We start from the raw sequence: 18,413 nt of genomic DNA, 5'->3' as shown, positions 1-18,413 counted from the left end.
GCTAAAATACATTTATACTGCAATTAGCTATTTTACTATACAGATAAAGCTATACGTATAAACATTAGCTTTATACGTCAATGACCTCAACTAACCTATAAGCCCCGCCTACTTACCGGAACTAGTGTGTTTCATCAACAACGTCACATCACAACCATGACAACGTGTAGTAACAATGGTCAAACTTTTATGAATTTAAACTTGTTATGTCTTCAAATTGGTGATTTATATACCATGTTTATCAAATGTTATCAATTAAGTTAATTTTCCCTTTCTAATTCCTTAAAATGTCAATGTCTGACCGCCTGGACCATGCTCAAAGGGAAATACCCCAAAATAGTACCCCAAGAGGGAAATTCCATACACTTTTTTAAACAATACTTGTTACATATTTTTTTTAATTTTATTTTAAGTTTTTATCGATTTCAGTATAAAAACAATATACGTATAGTGTCTTGAAATATAAAATTTATTTGTATTCGGCACGAAACGGGAAAATGCTCGGTAGAACCTTGCATTTCCCCCCTTTCTATGCCTCATACAAATAAAATTTCATATTTCAAGACACTATACGTATATTGTATAAATATTTGCCAACGTAGTCTTCAACATTGACAGTTCCTTGATCAATTTGACGATCTCAACATAAACACAGAGTGTGTTTCGGTAGCGGTATGAGAACAGTTATTAAAGGTAACATACTTATAATTTGATACGGAAGACGCGCGTTTTGTCTATAGTGGAGCGGCGAATGTTGAAAAAGTCGCTTAGTTAACGATTTTAAATTACCTAAATACCTCATAGAATTTTAAGGTCCTAAAATGTTTATCGATTATTCAGCTTTAGAAAAATATTTGTCGTCAATATCAAATGTGGTACAAATGACGTTAAAAATAGCCTTTACTGACGTTACCCAACTTGCATCGAATACCCCACTGCCGATTCGGTAGTCTAATTTCACAACAAACCCGTTCTAAAAAATAATTTTTGAATGAAATTGGTAAATAAAGTTATTTGTGAACTTCATACAATGTAAGGGCATTTCCAAATAGTCCTAAATTTAATGCTTAAGTCATCTAAAAATGGTTGAAAATAACACTGTAAAAATCATCGTTTGTCATCTAGCATTATTTGCACGTGCAGTATAGGTATATTTTAAAGGCACAACAATGAAGCCGCCGTATAATACTTCAATCGACCCGATTTACTTTTTGAAGTTAATTCCTAAAAATGTGAATATTTGACTAAATATCTGCTTTTTATCCAGATTTCAAGTCCGAATATTTGTCACAGATTTACCGACATTGTTGTGGTTTCTAGTTATAGTCACACATTCAGCAATTTAGCGAAGGTCATTTGTAGTCATTTTTAAGCATATTTCTTGTTCATTTTATAATTTCCAAAGCCTTGTGATTAATTTATGTTGTTTGGTATTGTTGTATACTCGATTTTGTTGAATTGAACTGGGAAAGTGAATTTCATTTTAGGGTTCGTTTGGTTTTCAGGTGTTTTTGATTTGTTTTTTTATTCAATTACATGAACAATTAAACAATCTCGTTAAAACGAGTCCCGCTAGATGCAAAAATGACCTTATTCTTGACAAAAAGTCTCTTGTTTAATCAACACTTTTGACAAGGTATCAGTCTTTTTTACCTGATAAAATAAAGATAAAATAAGTAAGACATACTGTAGTTCCTCTAAACATAAGGCTAAACTTGAGAGGTACTACGGGGATGACATTGCCTTTTTTGCTCAACAAGGACAATATAAATCTAGCATTGTATTTGCTAGCGATATTTTCAATGGAGACGCTGTTAAGACATCGAATAACACCAAAGCATAATTAAAAATGGTTGAGATAAAAGCCGACTTAAGTAGCTCCACCAAAACTAACGACAAATCGGTATGCATGTACTTTATGAAGCAGCCTCAATTTTATGACAAAAAATGGATTTTTTTTTTATATATCTAGGGATTATTATCGTGCAAATAACCAAGTACAAATGCATATGGTTGGAAATGTCAGAAGCAATGTTGTTAACCTATTTGATAAGTTTTGTTACTTGTCTCTTGACAAAGTCTTTTGAAACATTTTCTTCAGTATCGATGAATATTTCGCATGACATTCGGAGAAAATGTGCTACTTTCGCAGAGTGCCTGGTGTCAAATTGTAATAACATAATTACTCCATTTATAGTCTTATTATGCCGGTCGTTTATGCTCTGGGTTGGTGTGCCTTAACTTCAAGTTTTTTTTTTTGGAATCGGTTAAAAGTCGATATTCAACCTCTTTAGGACAAAACCAAGCCGTTTCGGTAATCATGTAGCCTTAGGTCACCTTACGGCCTACACCAATGAGCAAAGCCCAAATGGCCATACCGCAGTCAGCTATAAAAGGCCCTGATAAGACAGTGTAAAACAATTCAACCGAAAAGCTTTCGGCATGTGAATTCGTATTAAAGCATCACGTACTACGTACAATGTGGCAAAGCAAAGTTTGGTTGTCGGCAAATCTAGTCAACCGAGGTAATGGCTCCCCATGTGCCTTTGTTGCGCAAGATGACACGTTAGAGCCAGTTTTCTTTGAGGGACAAATGGCATCGGACTTTCTACAAGATCTAATTAGTTCATGTCAGGGGGAAAACATGCTAGGCAGCACGTGTTTGCAAGGAGCAGGGTCTTCCTTGCACAGATTTATGTTTTTGTCAAAATGTAGGTAGTTGTAATGAAATACCATGAAAATAGTTCTTGTAATATTTGGTAACTTTATTTTAATTTGCTATAATGTTTTCGACGTTTCATTTGGTATGAAAATAAACTCATCATAGATACCATAACGGTCATGATTCAATTTTAGGAATATGTTCTACAACACGCTTGCACTAATTGAGTAATATATCAAACTCCATTAACTATATTAAATAAAAAGGTATCTTGTATTGAGATAGTTTGAATTCATTTTAAGAAAACTCAGTGACACGTCGAATCCTTGAAAACTGAAACGAATTTTTTTCATGGCTGCATATTTGGTTTGATTTATTAGCTATGCATTTCAGATACTCTTTGAAAACTTTTCAACTATTAAAGTATTCAAGAAATGCTATTTGTCGATGTCAATTATCAAAGTTAATATGTTCCTGTTTTCCATTAGGCATTAAATAAAATTGAGAATGGAAATGGGGAATGTGTCAAAGAGACAACAACCCGACCAAAATAAAAAACAACAGCAGAAGGTCACCAACAGGTCTTCAATGTAGCGAGAAATTCCCGCACCCGGAGGCGTCCTTCAGCTGGCCCCTAAACAAATATATACTAGTTCAGTGATAATGAACGCCATACTAATTTCCAAATTGTACACAAGAAACTTATATAAAAATAATACAAGACTAACAAAGGCCAGAGGCTCCTGACTTGGGACAGGCGCAAAAATGCGGCGGGGTTAAACATGTTTGTGAGATCTCAACCCTCCCCCTATACCTCTAACCAATGTAGAAAAATAAACGCATAACAATACGCACATTAAAATTCAGTTCAAGAGAAGTCCGAGTCTGATGTCAGAAGATGTAACCAAAGAAAATAAACAAAAAGACAATAATACATAAATAACAACAGACTACTAGCAGTTAACTGACATGCCAGCTCTAGACTTCAATTAAACTGACTGAAAGATTATGATTTCATCATATGAACCTCAGGCACAATTCTTCCCGTTAGGGGTTTAGTATTATACCATCATAACATATATTAAAATTTGTATGTACCATGGACTACCTTTAAAAAAGTTAAATAAAACGTTGTTCTGACGTCATGTGCAAATATGAAAAAGATTTAGTATGAACTAACGTTTTTCTACATAATACTACTCGTATAATCTATTGAATAGATTATTAATTTTGACAATATATATGGTATTGTTTCTCTAGATGAAAGTAGGATTTTTTTAAGTGATGACCTTTGACCTTGATTTTCGATATTATTGTACCAGATTTGATATTGACGACACATATTTTCAAAAAGTACTGGATTTCAGCTTTCCAATGAGCTATTAAAATCCCATGAGGTATTTAGGTAATTTAAATTTCTAAAATTGTCCTCTCCGCCGCTCCGCTACTACACTTGACTCATCAGTGATACTAAGATCAAATGAGGTAAAAAGCTAAACAAGTTTAAAATTGAAATGCATTGAGTACCCAAAATTCCATAGCAAAATACTGCTAAGGTAATTTATGCCTGGAACAAAAAAATCCTTAATATTTCGAAAAAATCATATTTTTAAACAAATAATAGTCATTATATGATTTTTCAAAACCAAGTAAATAACCAACTCAAAGCATATTAAGATATGTGCATTTTAATGTTAAATGAACAAGATAACATTATCTAGAAACTAGAACACACGGGACACGTATGGTATTTGATCTATAAAAAAAACATTTTATAGATCATTGAGAATAGAAAGGGGATAGTGTCAAAGAGACAACAACCCGACGAAAGGGTCTCCTATATCATATATAAACTTATGGTTGTTTATAACAAAAATTGCAAAGATAGGTACTTGGGATATGAATGTAATTCAACACGCCCTGACAACTAGAATGCAAGATATAGTACAAATACTAGAGAATATATAGATTACAAAAAAAATGTTTCAATGCTAGTCATTTTGAAAATAATTGTTTCACTAACTGCCGTTCATATACTGATCAACTACCCGATGTATATTTATTTAGCTGTTGTGATGAGTTTTGTGGGGTCTATTGTGAAAAAAATATAGTGAAAGACGCGAATCTGCAAAGTCAATAAATTGTTTTAGTAGGAGATGACTACCACGGCGGTAGATCAGTTCTACTTACCAGTGATAGTTTAGTGTTATGAATGTTCGGAATGTTGGTTTGGAGATAACTAAAGGCAGTATACCGCTGTTCAATAGTCATAAAGAATTTTACGACAGAACAATACCGACACTAAATTGCTTGAAAAAAAACCACCAATATACATTGAAACGGACTATTTAATAAATACTGTCATATTCCTGACTTGGTACAGGATATTTTAAGAAAACAAATGGTAGGTTAAACCTGGTTTGATGGTTAGCCAAACCTCTCTCTGATATTGCAATGTTATAAATACCGTTAAAATGGTAACACTACGTGACATAAATGCAGTACACATGAACGCAAAAACACTCAGACCAGAAGTACATAAACTAATAATATAATGGTGTAATAAAACATGTGAACAACAGAAAAACAACGGACGACAAGTGTGAACTTAAATGCCATTTTAATAAAATCTATTTTAAAAATTAGTATTGGTATTGGAGAAATCCATCTGCATACAAGCTAATCCAGTTATTGGCTGTCATATCATGAGAGAATTTAGTTATTTGGGTACATTTATAAAATCAGCAGAAAAACTTAAATTGCATTTATAAATAATATGTGTTGTCTCATGTCATGTTTAAATTTTTTCACACGTAATTCGAATTTTGTAATATATAGCATTGCATATACACTTGTATATCTATATTTTGTAAAACAATTCATTATATGAGCATATACGAAATATTATCATTATTTCTATGTAACCTGTTTTTGGTTTTGGAATAGGTTTTTTATTCTTTATAAGTAGAAAATCTATTTGTAGAAAAATTGACGGTTCGGGTTCCTTTTCAAAAGGATAGTTTAGTACGAGTTGGACTGTCCCTCTTGAATCTTTCGACCCTCTTTTAGTAAAAATACTTGCAATGACAGATGTATTGAATCTGTGATTTCTGCATTGATAATATATATAGTAATGTATGACCAAACTAATGTTATGATCGATATTGTATGTGTTATTTCCCTTCGTATTGTAATAAGTGCTCTATAGAGGATCTATAGCCTGTAAATAAGTTTCGTTGCTGATCAATGGTCATATAACGCAAACTTACGTCAGTACCTATTTGGTTCACTTTGGGTCCAGATGATATTTTAGTTTATCAGTTCTGGATATGTTCTGGGATTTACAGGTACCCAGCCACGTCCACTTATATTTTGTCCATCTGATGATTTATGCTTTTTTCAACTGATTTTTATAGTTCATTCTTATGTTGTGCTGGTATACCACTGTCTTAAGTTAGAGTAGGGTTGGGTCCCGCTAACATGTTTAACTCCGCCACATTATGTGTGTATGTCCCTGTCTCAAATCCGGATTCTGTTATTCTGTTGTTGTCGATGAGTTACATATTTGTTTTTCGTTAATTCTTTTGTAAATAAATAAGGCCGTTAGTTATCTCGTTTGAACTGTTTGTACATTGTCCTTTTGATGGCCTTTTAGAGCTGACTATACGGTATGGGCTTTGCTCATTGTTGAATGCCGTAGGGGGACCGTTAGAGAATTGTCTCATTGGCAATCAAATCACATCTTCTTTTTTTATATGAATGTGTTACAAAGTTACTGTCATTAACGTGTACCCAATATCTTTGTAGTTTTGTTTGATATTCTGTACATAAAGGGAAAAGGTTTTGATCTTAAATATGTTAATTGTCAGCTTGTACTTTTTTCTTGATTTGTTCTTTATCGACATATCAAACGTGACAAAAGTATTCCTTAATAATTCCTTTATATCATAAAATTATACATGCCTGTACCAAGTCAGGAATATGATAGTTGTTGTCAATTCGTTTGAAGTGTTTGTTATTTGAATTTGCCATGTGGTTAGGGACTTTCCGATTGAACTTTCCTCGGATTTCAGTATTTTGGTGATTTTACTTTATACATATGTTGGCCTTTATATTTCTGAACTGCTATTTTCAGAGTTGAACAACGACCTCATATGCACACACATCATTGAATACAACTTTAATGATTTGAAGATGCATTGCCCAAATTATATATTGTTATCGGTTGTAAAGAATTTCTCTGTGGGAATTTGCACAGTTGGCGATGCGTGTGTAACAACAGGCTCTCAATCCGAGGACCCTCCCGGTGTCCCTCCTTTTGGACTTCATGTGATTCTTTCAGGTCTCTCCTTTCACTGTGGTATACATCTTCTTATTGTCATTATGGCAATATAAGTTAATTCAAATTATAATTATCGTTTCTTCAGACAGTCTCCTTAAAGAGGTTTTCAATGATTCACATTTGTTGAGAGTATCTATATCATTACGTATGTTTACACCAACCGAAAGTCTCATGGACATTCTAAATGTACGTTTTGATCCATTTCATACAATTCATATGAAAATCTACGCCACTTTTGCAAGATCACCAGTCTGAAAATATAGAGTATCAAAATTCTTTACCGACCACACATAATTATCAGCTGTGTAGTTCAATCATTATATTCATTATAAAAATTTGTACAAAATTAAAATTTAATTCAAATCATTACCAAAGCAGTAGCATTCTTGCTTAAAACGGGTGCCTGTTTGTATGTGCAAGGCGTTTAAATGCACAGACATGTTTGTTTTTCATTTGTTAAAATTCCGATTGGAATTTTGCGTTTGAGAGGCATACTTTGAATGCATGGTCTGTCGTCGGTGCGTCGTCGGTGAGTTCCGTCTTAGTTTCTGTTTAAGAGAGGAAACATTTTGATCCTTAAAACATGTGAGTGGTTAGCTTTGACTAATGTATCTTTTGTCACGATTGGTTCATCATGGAAAGTATTTTTTTGTATTGAGGCTCTTTACATTTGTATTAACATCTTCATTGTTTTGTATTGAGGCTCTTTACCTTTGTATTAACATCTTCATATGTATCATCGACGTTACTTCCAACTTTCACCTAAAAGGGAACATGTGTCAGTTTAAACAGACAATTGTAAAATGTTAATCATAAACATGAACATTGACAGTCATATGAAATTATGTGAAAGAGTATATTTATTGTTATTGAAGTTATTGGACCATTGCATGGATACATACTTAACTCTTAACTAAGTCCTATTTGCCTGTTTGTATTTATTACAAATATTTAACGTATTACCGACGAAAACAAATGTTATCTAGTGATTGTTGATCTCAAGCTTATTAACGTTAAAGTTTGTTGCAGAGGTTTACTGGATTCTGAAATTGATAAACAACAGCACACGTGAAGAACGTGGCAAATAACAAAATGTGTTCCTTTCTGTTAATTTAAGATTGCCTTTTTAAATACCAGTGCACGTTTGTTTACATTCTGTCATCATCAGATTCCTCTCGCACTTGCGCTGTGTGGTGGCTGAAGTTCTAACGAGAGGATTAAGGAAAGGAGTAGGTCCGGTTGGACCAAAAAAATAGCAGTTTTTCAAAATTGTTAAAATGTAAACTTTTAGTTATTTATTGGAAGGTAGAATGCTTCTGCTCCATAAATATGGGCTGGTTTTTACAATACAATCCACAGTTATCGGGTATTAGCATCATTAAGTCATGCTAAATTACTGAAATCGTCATAATTTTAGCATTTTAGTTAAATTTAAGACGGGTTCCGTCTTAAATGAAAGTGGCCGCATTTGTGTTCATTCATAATATTGAAATGTAAGTTGTATTTGATGATGATAATACATCACATATATAAAGGTTGAGGATGAAGACGGATGCGGTCACTTTCATTTTTGACAAAAACCATCTGAAAAGTGACATTTTTTGGCATATTTGATAGATTTTTCATATTAAAGCTTGAATCAGCGCGTTTTTAATGACTAAGTCAGTTAAAACCTTTCACATATACTAACTAAATCAACTGAAATAGACACTTAAGGTAGCACAATACAAAGATTTTATGACTCCAACTCCCAAGTTTTAAAATCCTGTAACTTTCTTAATAATGCTTGAAAATTTATAAAAATGGTAATTTTAAATAGCTAACAGATTACTCTTTCCAATTCATGCAATGTTTGTATTATGAATGTTATCTAGTGATTGTTGATCTCAAGCTTATTAACGTTAAAGTTTGTTGCAGAGGTTTACTGGATTCTGAAATTGATAAACAACAGCACACGTGAAGAACGTGGCAAATAACAAAATGTGTTCCTTTCTGTTAATTTAAGATTGCCTTTTTAAATACCAGTGCACGTTTGTTTACATTCTGTCATCATCAGATTCCTCTCGCACTTGCGCTGTGTGGTGTTTGTATTATGCAAAAATTATGTAACCGATTATAATGTTAACTGTGTCTAAAATATTTTTCACCAAATTTCCAATTTCAAATGAAGTTAGCTTCTGCATAGGTATCCCTAGAGGGTTGATTTTATTATATGTTGTTCCTATGGCCATTATCTACAAAAGGGTGTCTCAGATTTCAGACCGAATGTATAGAACAAATTTACACCTAATTAAACATTATCTTCTTTTATGTGGTTAGAATGTTTACACTAATTAGAGATTTATGAGAGAATGGAATACCATAGAGACAATCTGAGACACCCTTGTGAAGCCCATGACGTGTTGATTAAGATTTCGTTAAAATTTTCTGTATAGTTAAAGAGATAATAGAGCTAAATTCATTCAAGTGAACTTACCCAGATTTTGCCACTTATTACATAATAATTGATTACATAATGATTGCATAATAAAAATATTGCATTCATTTAAAAGATTAATCTTTTATCTATCTATATATATACCTCTTTTATTATTTTCTATGCATTCATAAGAAAGTTATAGCATTTCAAAGGTTAGTGATTGGAAGTAAAAAAATCTTTGTATTGTGCTACCTTAAGTGTTTAAAAAGTGTATAAATCTTTCGTCAGATGAACCTGAAAGGAGTAGGTCCGGTAAGGGCCGATTTTGGCCTCAAATTTCAGGTTCATCTGACGAAAGATTTTGACCACTTTTTAAACACTTAAGTGTCTATTGTATTTGAATCAATTAGTGTATGTGAAAGATTTTAACTGATTTAGTCATAAAAAACGCACCGATTCAAGCTGAAATATGAAAAATCTACCAAATATGCCAAAAAATGTCACTTTTCAGATGGTTTTTGTCAAAAATGAAAGTGGCCGCATCCGTGTTCATCCTCAACCTTTATATATGTTATGTATTATCGTAAAATACAACTTATATTTCAATATTAAGGATGGACACGAATGCGGCCATTTCGTTTTACCCGAAAACCGTCTAAAATGCTAGAATTGTGAAGTTTTCAGTAATTTAGCATGACTTAATGGTGCTAATACCCGATATATGTGCATTGTATTGTCAAAAACAGCCAATATTTATGTAGCAGAAGCATTTTACTGTCCAATAAATAACTAAAAGTTTACATTTTAACAATTTTGTAAAACTGCTATATTTTGGGGCCAAAAAGGGGTCTTACTGGACCTTCTCCTTTGAGGCCGGACCTACTCCTTTATCGGCGATAGTTCAATAGCAGTACATTAATGAAGATTTTGATAATACATAGAATTGTCTCGTGCACTTGTTTTAAAGTAAAACTTAGTCTTACGAGTATATAAACATATTCAATATTTATTTTCATTCAAAGTTTTATATGACTTTAGGCAAAGGCAAAGTAGAATAACTATACCTGCTTCTTTTCTTTTTTCTCAGTGAAAGCCTTAGCTGTTTCTGTACATTCACCGATGAGAGCTCCAAGCCATGCAAGACCGGTAAATATCCAAATAATAACTAAAAGTTTGTAAACAATTTTTGTACCACCTTCAGTTGTATTCCCTAGAAAAAAGTATTCATTATTAGTAGTCATCTTACGAGAAGTATATATACGCCTGTTTGATCCAATCAAACTCTACATGAACACATATGTGTACTTTAATCGTCAATGACTTAAAATTGATTGACTTGTGATCTTTTAATTGGGAGCTTGACGTTTTCGGACACAATTTGTCAATCAGACATAAATGTCACACAATAGTGTTTGGAATATAAACCTATGTATTAAGAGGCTGTCCAAGTAAATTTCAGGCAAATCCTATGATATGGGTGGCACAATATAATTTTTTTCCCACTGAATTTTTGGTTCCAATGCAACGTTTATATCATACAAAGGATTTATATGTCAAAGATATTTTTGAAACAACAGTGGTTGGCTCAGAAAATGATTTTAAAGTTCACTAACAACGCAACAAATTTTGTACAAAATGAAGAGTTATCTCCCCTTTTCAATGAATTTTCAGTGCTTTCTATGTATTTTTTTCTCTTTATTTGTTGCAGTTAATAAAAAAAACAAAATTTAACTTTGAGAAAGAATGAATTTGTGATATGAAATAGATGAACAAATTTTGAAAACAAAATATGTCATGTACCATCCACTGCCTGGTTTTTCCATGGACACCCTCTTAAATGGTCACTTAAGACTAACAAAATATCAAAACAACACTTCACGCAATAGTTCAAAAAGAAAAAATGCAAACATTTTTTTTTCAAACATTGATTAAAATATAAAAAAGAAGATGTTGTATGATTCCCAATGAGACAACTCTCAAAACGTTTATTAATTGCCCATAAGTATTTGTAAATAAGCATAAATAACTAATAAATTTAAAAAAAAAATATATCTATATCTTCTTTTAAAATAAAATATACCTACCATTGTTTGGCTTTTACTACATTTATTTGGCAAACTAAATTTTACAATCAATAATGTTTTTGTTTTACTAATTGCACGGTTGAAACCTTCAAACAAATCGATATTTAAAAAAGTAACAAAAACAAAATGAATATTTACCAACAACAAAATCTCCGAAACCAATCGTTGTGAAGGTAATCAAAGTATAATAAATGGCTTCTCCGTATGCCCAGTCTTCTATTGCGGATAGTATAGCTGATGGTATCAAAATTAACAGACATATTGTTGTAAAATATAACAAAAAATATTTGAAACCTTTTTCCGTTTTGGTATATTTATTCAGGCATGGTATTGTCTTATTTGTAAAATAACTATTGAGGTTCTTTATTTTTTCTGCAAGGCCTGCAATCATCAACCCAGTAGCTGGAATTCCGATCAAAGCAAAAATTACAATGAAAGCTTGTCCACCTTTTGTTGCAGGAGTTTGATTTCCATACCCTTGAAATAAAAGACATGTTATTTAAGTATTACAGTTACTGCATAAAAAAACATGAAGAAATTTTTATTTGCATATTTTACATTTGTGTCATGTTAGAGCATTTTTAAGTTGACTTTACTGTATATCTTTTGTTATCCTATGAGAACCGAGTTGTGGCGTGCTGTACAAGACAACGCCTTTACACTACAATTACTAAGTCTGTTTTCAAAAATCGTGCCATCCTACTTTAAGAAAACTTCAAAACATAGTTTTATAAAAAGTTTTAGTGATATGAAAGTATTCAGGCTTCATTTTACGAGATTATTAAGTTATATTAATTTATTATTATATTATTAACAATCTATAACAATTTATAACTCGAGTGTCTTCCTCCATTTTGAATTTTGAATTAGATCTGAAAGGAGAAATGTTGAGAGTAGTATGTAATTCATGTGTAGGGCTCCTAATCTAAACTTAGAAAAGTATGTGTTTTACCATATTCACGGCTGCATCTTCAAAAGAACACAATATGTTGGGTTTTTTCAACTTTGCCAAATAGAGACAGATAACTCAAATAGTAGAGGAGATAACTCAAATTGAGTAATTTTACAATAGAAAGTGTTGTGCATTTACCTATCTTAATCAATTAATTAAGTATAAGAGCTATCTACTGACATCCTATCTTAAAATTACTTTTGAGTTTGAATGCTCTGGCTTAAGATAATTATCACATATTTGAGTTTTTGTGTAACATATAAAACAATCTGTTATATAGAACTCTATGATTTTTTTTACTAAGTTTCCAATTCACTGATTACGCCAAATATGCTAGAAGGGCGTCTTTCAATAAATTAAAGTATATATGGTACACGAAACGTATAACTATTTCTAGTTATTTGTTAAAATGACAGAAGGAGAAACATGTACATACCAATTGTAGTTATCGCTGTAACCACAAAGAAAATTGAATTCCCGAAATCCCACTGGGTGGCAGCACTAGTGTTTCCGTTAACTGACATAACACCACTATCATATGCATCTTTCACTTCCGTTAATAAAGTTGACAATTCACTGCTCGTCATGCAAGAGGAGTGATCAGCTGTGAATAACAATATATTGTTTTATTCATGTTGATAGCTAATTCCAAAAGACATTAATGTAAAGTTTTATTTCTGTCGTGATGAATATATGACATATTCTTATTGTTCAACGAAAGATATTATTAAATACAGATTCTGTGTTCATGGTTCACCACGAATTCTCAAACATGTGTATGTAATAATTTCGGACTATATCAAAATGAACAAACGTTTTAAATTCTTGGAACCTTATTAATTGCCCGTTAAAAATACGAGCTGGCTTATTTCGCCTTTTTAATATCTCAAGGTGCTCTTATCGTATACCACGAGTTATTGAATTACTAGTTAAAATAATAGAAATACTGAACTCTAAGGAAAATTAAAAATGCACCGAATATTATCCCTAAATAAAAGTGTAATAAACCTATGCTTTCGATTGTTCAACATGCATTTTGTGGTATCAAAGATATCTCAAATATAAATATTTTGTTTTGACATGGGGAGCTCTTAAATAAAAGAAGCGAAGTTCACCACAGGGGATATTCAAACTCATTAGTCGAAAACAAAATGACAATGCTATTAAAAAAACAAGAAAACAACAAAAAAAACAAATCCCAGCATTACACAAAACACAACATAGAAAAAACACCACAAAATTGTGGAATGATCTGATGTGCTCTGAAAGGATAAACAAATTATCTCCACATGTAGCTCCTATTATGTTGGTCATGTAAGTACAATTAAAACAATATTTATAACATTTAATTCATTATTTAATGCATTTCATCTTACTTAAAAATGTTGACAATGTAGTTGTTATATCTGTTGAAGCTGTCTCCTCATTTGTCTGTTCTAGCGCCATCATTATAGCTCCACCAATCAGAGAATACACAAACAAAATAAGTATCAGGATTAACAAGGTTTTTATTTCCATCTTTCCAAGTTGTTGTTAGAGATCTACAAGTACAGAACTAAACTGGTCCCGATATTACTACACTAGTTATAAGGTACACAAATTATAAGGAGTCACAGGCAATCATACCACATCTTATACTTATTTCAAATTATGATATATAAAATAGATATAAATAAACAAACCGATACACATACTCCGTTATACTGTTTGTACTTCGTGTTAGTTGTTGAAATAATTAACTTTGATTAAGTGGTATAAATTATAATCTGATTTATTAGATTAATGTCCAACAAACTGGGGATATGCGAGAAGTAAAGTTATTTGAATATTGTGATTGTCTATTCAAAGATGGGACGAGACGTTTTACTGAAAACATGAGAAATTCGTTTTGGCCAAAAGGCGCCCTTTCGAGCAATAAACAAGTTATTTGTACAAATGCTATGTGTGGCAACTAGTTTTCAAAATATCTGTTTAACAAGTGCCGTTATTAGTCTTTGTTTACATAAAATGCATAATAAATTTAGCAAATAACAAAGTTTAACACACCATTTTATCTTAAAATGTCCTGCATCAAATCAGGCATATGACAGTAGTTAACAAATAGTATGTCTCTATGTAAGACGTTTGCCTTTGTATATGTTCAGTCTTTCCGTTGTTCCGTGGATTTTTTCCTCTTACAGTTGGTGTGTTTCCCTCAGTCTAGGTATGTAACTAGGATTTGGTTCAGTTCAATCGATTCATTGAACAGCGGTATTGAATTGTTGCGACTGTCATACAAGTGAGAGGTTTAGCGCTATAAAAACAGTTCAATCCACCATTTGTTACATTTGAAAATGCCTGTACCAAGTCAGGAGTATGACAGTTGTCCATTCGTTTGATGTGTTTCGTCATTTGTTTTTGCCATTTTATAAGGCACTTTCCTTTTTGAATTTTCCTTGGAGTTCAGTATTTTTGTGTACTTTAGTACTTTATACTACTATTGCCCTTATAGTATTATATTTTTACTCTTTATTCACAGCCAATTTTACAATTGTATTATACAGCTTATATGTATGCTTACAAACTATTTTAACAAAACCCAATTCAAAACCATTACAAACTTCATCTCGGATATTGCAGGTCACAAAATTGTCATTGCAGTTCGTATTGGCAAAAAATAAAAAGAAGAAAATATCCTTTCTAAAACTATCTTTTGCCAACAAAGGTCGCTATGACAGAAACGTTTGGTTATAATATCTTTAATCAGATATCGGTTCACTAGAAAATATCTCACTTCTTTTATGATCAGTATGTATATCTCTTGTACTTATATCAAACCAATTGCAACAAAAAATTTCGATTACAAACACGTGTAGCAGGATGTCAATATATAAAATGGCTGACAAAGTGATTATTTGTATCCTTAACATTGTCAATAACACTTCCCTGCGGTATGTGCTATTAACAGACTCAAAATATTGTTAGACTTATCAATTAGAAACACAACTGAAAATACAGATACTGTATTGGAAACCTAAATAAACCTAAGTGTCCTAACAAAACAACGTCATATTGTTGAATCTTCTAAGTGATCTATGAAGCATAAGTCTAAATTATTAACAGCAACTTGATCATCAATAAAAATCCAGGCTTCCAAGTTATTTTTAAACTTGGTGTTCTAAATAAAGGCAACAGTAGTATACCGCTGTTCAAAACTCATAAATCCATGGACAAAAACCAAATCGGGGCAACAAACCAAAACCGAGGGAAACGCATTAAATATAAGAGGAGAACAACGACACAACACCGAAACGCAACAGCACACAGAAACGGATCTAAGAGTCAATATTGGCACAGATAGACGGCTTTACACTAAAATCTATGACAAACGGGACGATTTCAATTTACCAAATGTCCCCTTTCTTAGCAGTAACATACCCTCTCCCCCTAGTTAGGTGTTTACATATGACAGTTGATAATGTGTGTCTGTGCATGTTCACACTATACAAACTTCATATACAGGATTGTGCTTCTTACGCAGAAACTGCTCCATCAAAGTTATGAGGAGGAAAAATTAAAATGAAACTCCGTAAACTAAATGTTATGGACACCATCACGAATTGATTGATCCATATGCGTCTGTTTCGAAACTAACTAAGGACGAGTTTTCCACGTCTTATGGTTTACACTGCACGTCGTCTGGTCTTTAAGTACCGAACGTGACATATCCCTGAACATGACTGTTTTCTGAGTGTGAATTCACAATGCTCTTAGACGTGTCTCGTTAATTGTTTATCCAACGTTCATGTATACGTTGTATTTGTACCTCTGATCGGATACTGTTTTGTGTCTAATCTTTTGTAGTTGTGATTCTATTTTTTTCTATTCGTATGTAAAAGTAAAGATAATTAATCACCCAGTTCATGTGTATGATTTTAGTTTAAAGCCACTATGTGAACAGGATGGGTGCCACATGTCGAGCAGGATCTGCTTACCCTTCTGGAGCACCTGAGATCACCACACGTTTTGGTGGGGTGTGTGTTGCTTAATCTTTAGTTTTCTATGTTGTGTCTTCTGTAGTATTATTTGTCTGTTTGTCTTTTTATTTTTAGCCATGGCGTTGTCAGTTTATTTTCAATCTCTGAGTTTGACTATAACTTTGGTACCCTTCGTCCCTTTTTTACACAGGTTTTACTATGTCTTTTTTTTATCTTGGATTTATTAGTGAGTTATTCTTCTCGTGTAATGTTGCCATTTTAGTGGTATTTTTAGCATCACCATAACGTGCAGGTTTGGCTAGACATAAAACTAGGTTCAACCCAACACAATGTCTTCTCAAAATGTCGTGTACCAAGTCAGGAATATGGCAGTTGTTATCTAATAATTTGTTTCTATGTTTGTTGTATAGTTTTTTCTTTCACTTCAGTGTTCTGTTGTTTCGTTGTTTTCCTCTCATAGTTGACGTGTTTCCTTCGGTTTTAGTTTGTATACCTGGTTTGTTTTCTCTCAAGCGATTTATGACTTTTAAACAGAGGCATACTACTGATGCCTTTTTTTATTAAACGCATCTATTCTATCTTGAAAAAAGGATAACAATGATTCAAATAAAGCAGTTTGATTCTGCCTCATATATCAATTACCAACATTGTCAAAACAAGTAAACTTCAATAAAATGTGATCCTTGTTTCATACTGCTGCATTTAGTAATGATCAAATAGTTTATTTCAAATATCCAGATTCATGATTATATTTTCCTGTTTCGATTTTGCAACTGTGTGCACTCCGTCTAAATTTACTTTATGTTTCCGTATTTTGGTGAAGGTAATTGTGTTACTAACTGAAAGCAATACTTAATTAAACGTCCTCTATTTTCAGAAAAATAGCTTCTTTTATGTTTGAACTTTGATTGTTGTCATTGTCATATTAAGTCGCCCATAAACGTATGCATTTTGTATGTATCTTATTATTATTCGATATCACAAAAGTTTTTACAAAATTTTCTTTAGCCATTCAAAATTAAAATCCCATGAAGCATGTTTTGCAGTCAGAAATTATTTCCTATTCCGGCATTTACAGCAGAATTGCACTATAACACTATCAATTTAGTTTACTGAACTCAACACGATAGACATTTGATCAAAGCAAAACAACAGATATTCTAAATTATATTGCATAACTACAATGTATAACTCGATTGCTGTCGCGATCATTGCATTCACCAGATCAACGAATACTCATCTTGTTAACAGATATGTAATTGTTAATATTAAATACACAACTTTTGAAATACATGAAAGTCAAAAACAGAAATTAATTTTCAGAGTTCGTTTACCACAAATGTATTTTGTCACTCTGTTCTTTTAGAAGGCTATTTTGTACAGTTTATAAAAATAGAGAAAACTAAATTTAACTATGCATGTTTTACCTTGAAAATATGGTTCCCGACTTCGTGTATAGATTAAAATGTACCAAACAGTGTTCGAATATCGTGTGATAACGTTATAACATCCTTAAGATAAAAAATAAACTTATATATAATTCTTCCTGTATTTGAACGTAAATTGGAAATCCTATCGTTTCACAACTTAGAAATGTGTGAAATTATACTTTACATTTATTTCCGAAAGGTCATAAAGATTAAAAAAAAAAGCATTTAGTAAATATTGTTTTCTTGTTTGTAACTCATCCATCCACCATTTCACGACAGTTGGAAATATTTCATGATTTGGTGTCATTTCATATTGTTATAACAAAAATTCAACAAATATGTTTATTTACATGTACATGATGTATGTACTACAATATGTATTAAAATAAGTCAAGGAAGTGAAAAAGACCATTCATGAGCCAGTTTATTTTTGAATATTGCAGTGATTATGAGATATTATTATCAAAATAATGAGTCATGAATGTGAGTCACAAAAAGAATAATTTTTTTTCAAAATGATTCTTTGAAAACAAAAAAAAAGACTTAT

At 32.1% G+C, this 18,413-nt stretch overlaps 1 protein-coding gene across 3 annotated transcripts; it reads right to left on the bottom strand.

Annotated features, from left to right (window-relative positions):
• Nucleotides 1–6,726: 6,726 nt before the first annotated feature.
• On the bottom strand, nucleotides 6,727–18,250 carry LOC134688434 (potassium channel subfamily K member 10-like). 3 transcript variants are annotated; one of them, XM_063549146.1, is made up of 7 exons: nucleotides 17,864–18,250; nucleotides 13,836–14,000; nucleotides 12,896–13,063; nucleotides 11,646–11,984; nucleotides 10,488–10,633; nucleotides 7,673–7,766; nucleotides 6,727–7,255 (listed from the first exon to the last, which is right to left on the bottom strand). In XM_063549146.1, exons 2-6 carry the CDS (start codon nucleotides 13,975–13,977, stop codon nucleotides 7,689–7,691), a joined length of 873 nt encoding a protein of 290 aa, XP_063405216.1. In that variant the 5' UTR covers nucleotides 13,978–14,000; nucleotides 17,864–18,250; the 3' UTR covers nucleotides 6,727–7,255; nucleotides 7,673–7,688. The 3 variants fall into 3 exon arrangements, with proteins under 3 accessions (XP_063405216.1, XP_063405214.1, XP_063405215.1); XM_063549144.1 differs by having other exon boundaries at nucleotides 7,716–7,766; nucleotides 17,864–18,249; XM_063549145.1 differs by lacking the exon at nucleotides 17,864–18,250 and having other exon boundaries at nucleotides 7,716–7,766; nucleotides 13,836–14,087.
• Nucleotides 18,251–18,413: the final 163 nt, after the last annotated feature.

The sequence above is a fragment of the Mytilus trossulus genome, chromosome 10 (assembly GCF_036588685.1).
Source record: "Mytilus trossulus isolate FHL-02 chromosome 10, PNRI_Mtr1.1.1.hap1, whole genome shotgun sequence".
Lineage (NCBI taxonomy): Eukaryota > Metazoa > Mollusca > Bivalvia > Mytilida > Mytilidae > Mytilus > Mytilus trossulus.
Note: the sequence above shows the minus strand (reverse complement) of the source record. Positions and strands in the feature narration are given on the sequence as shown.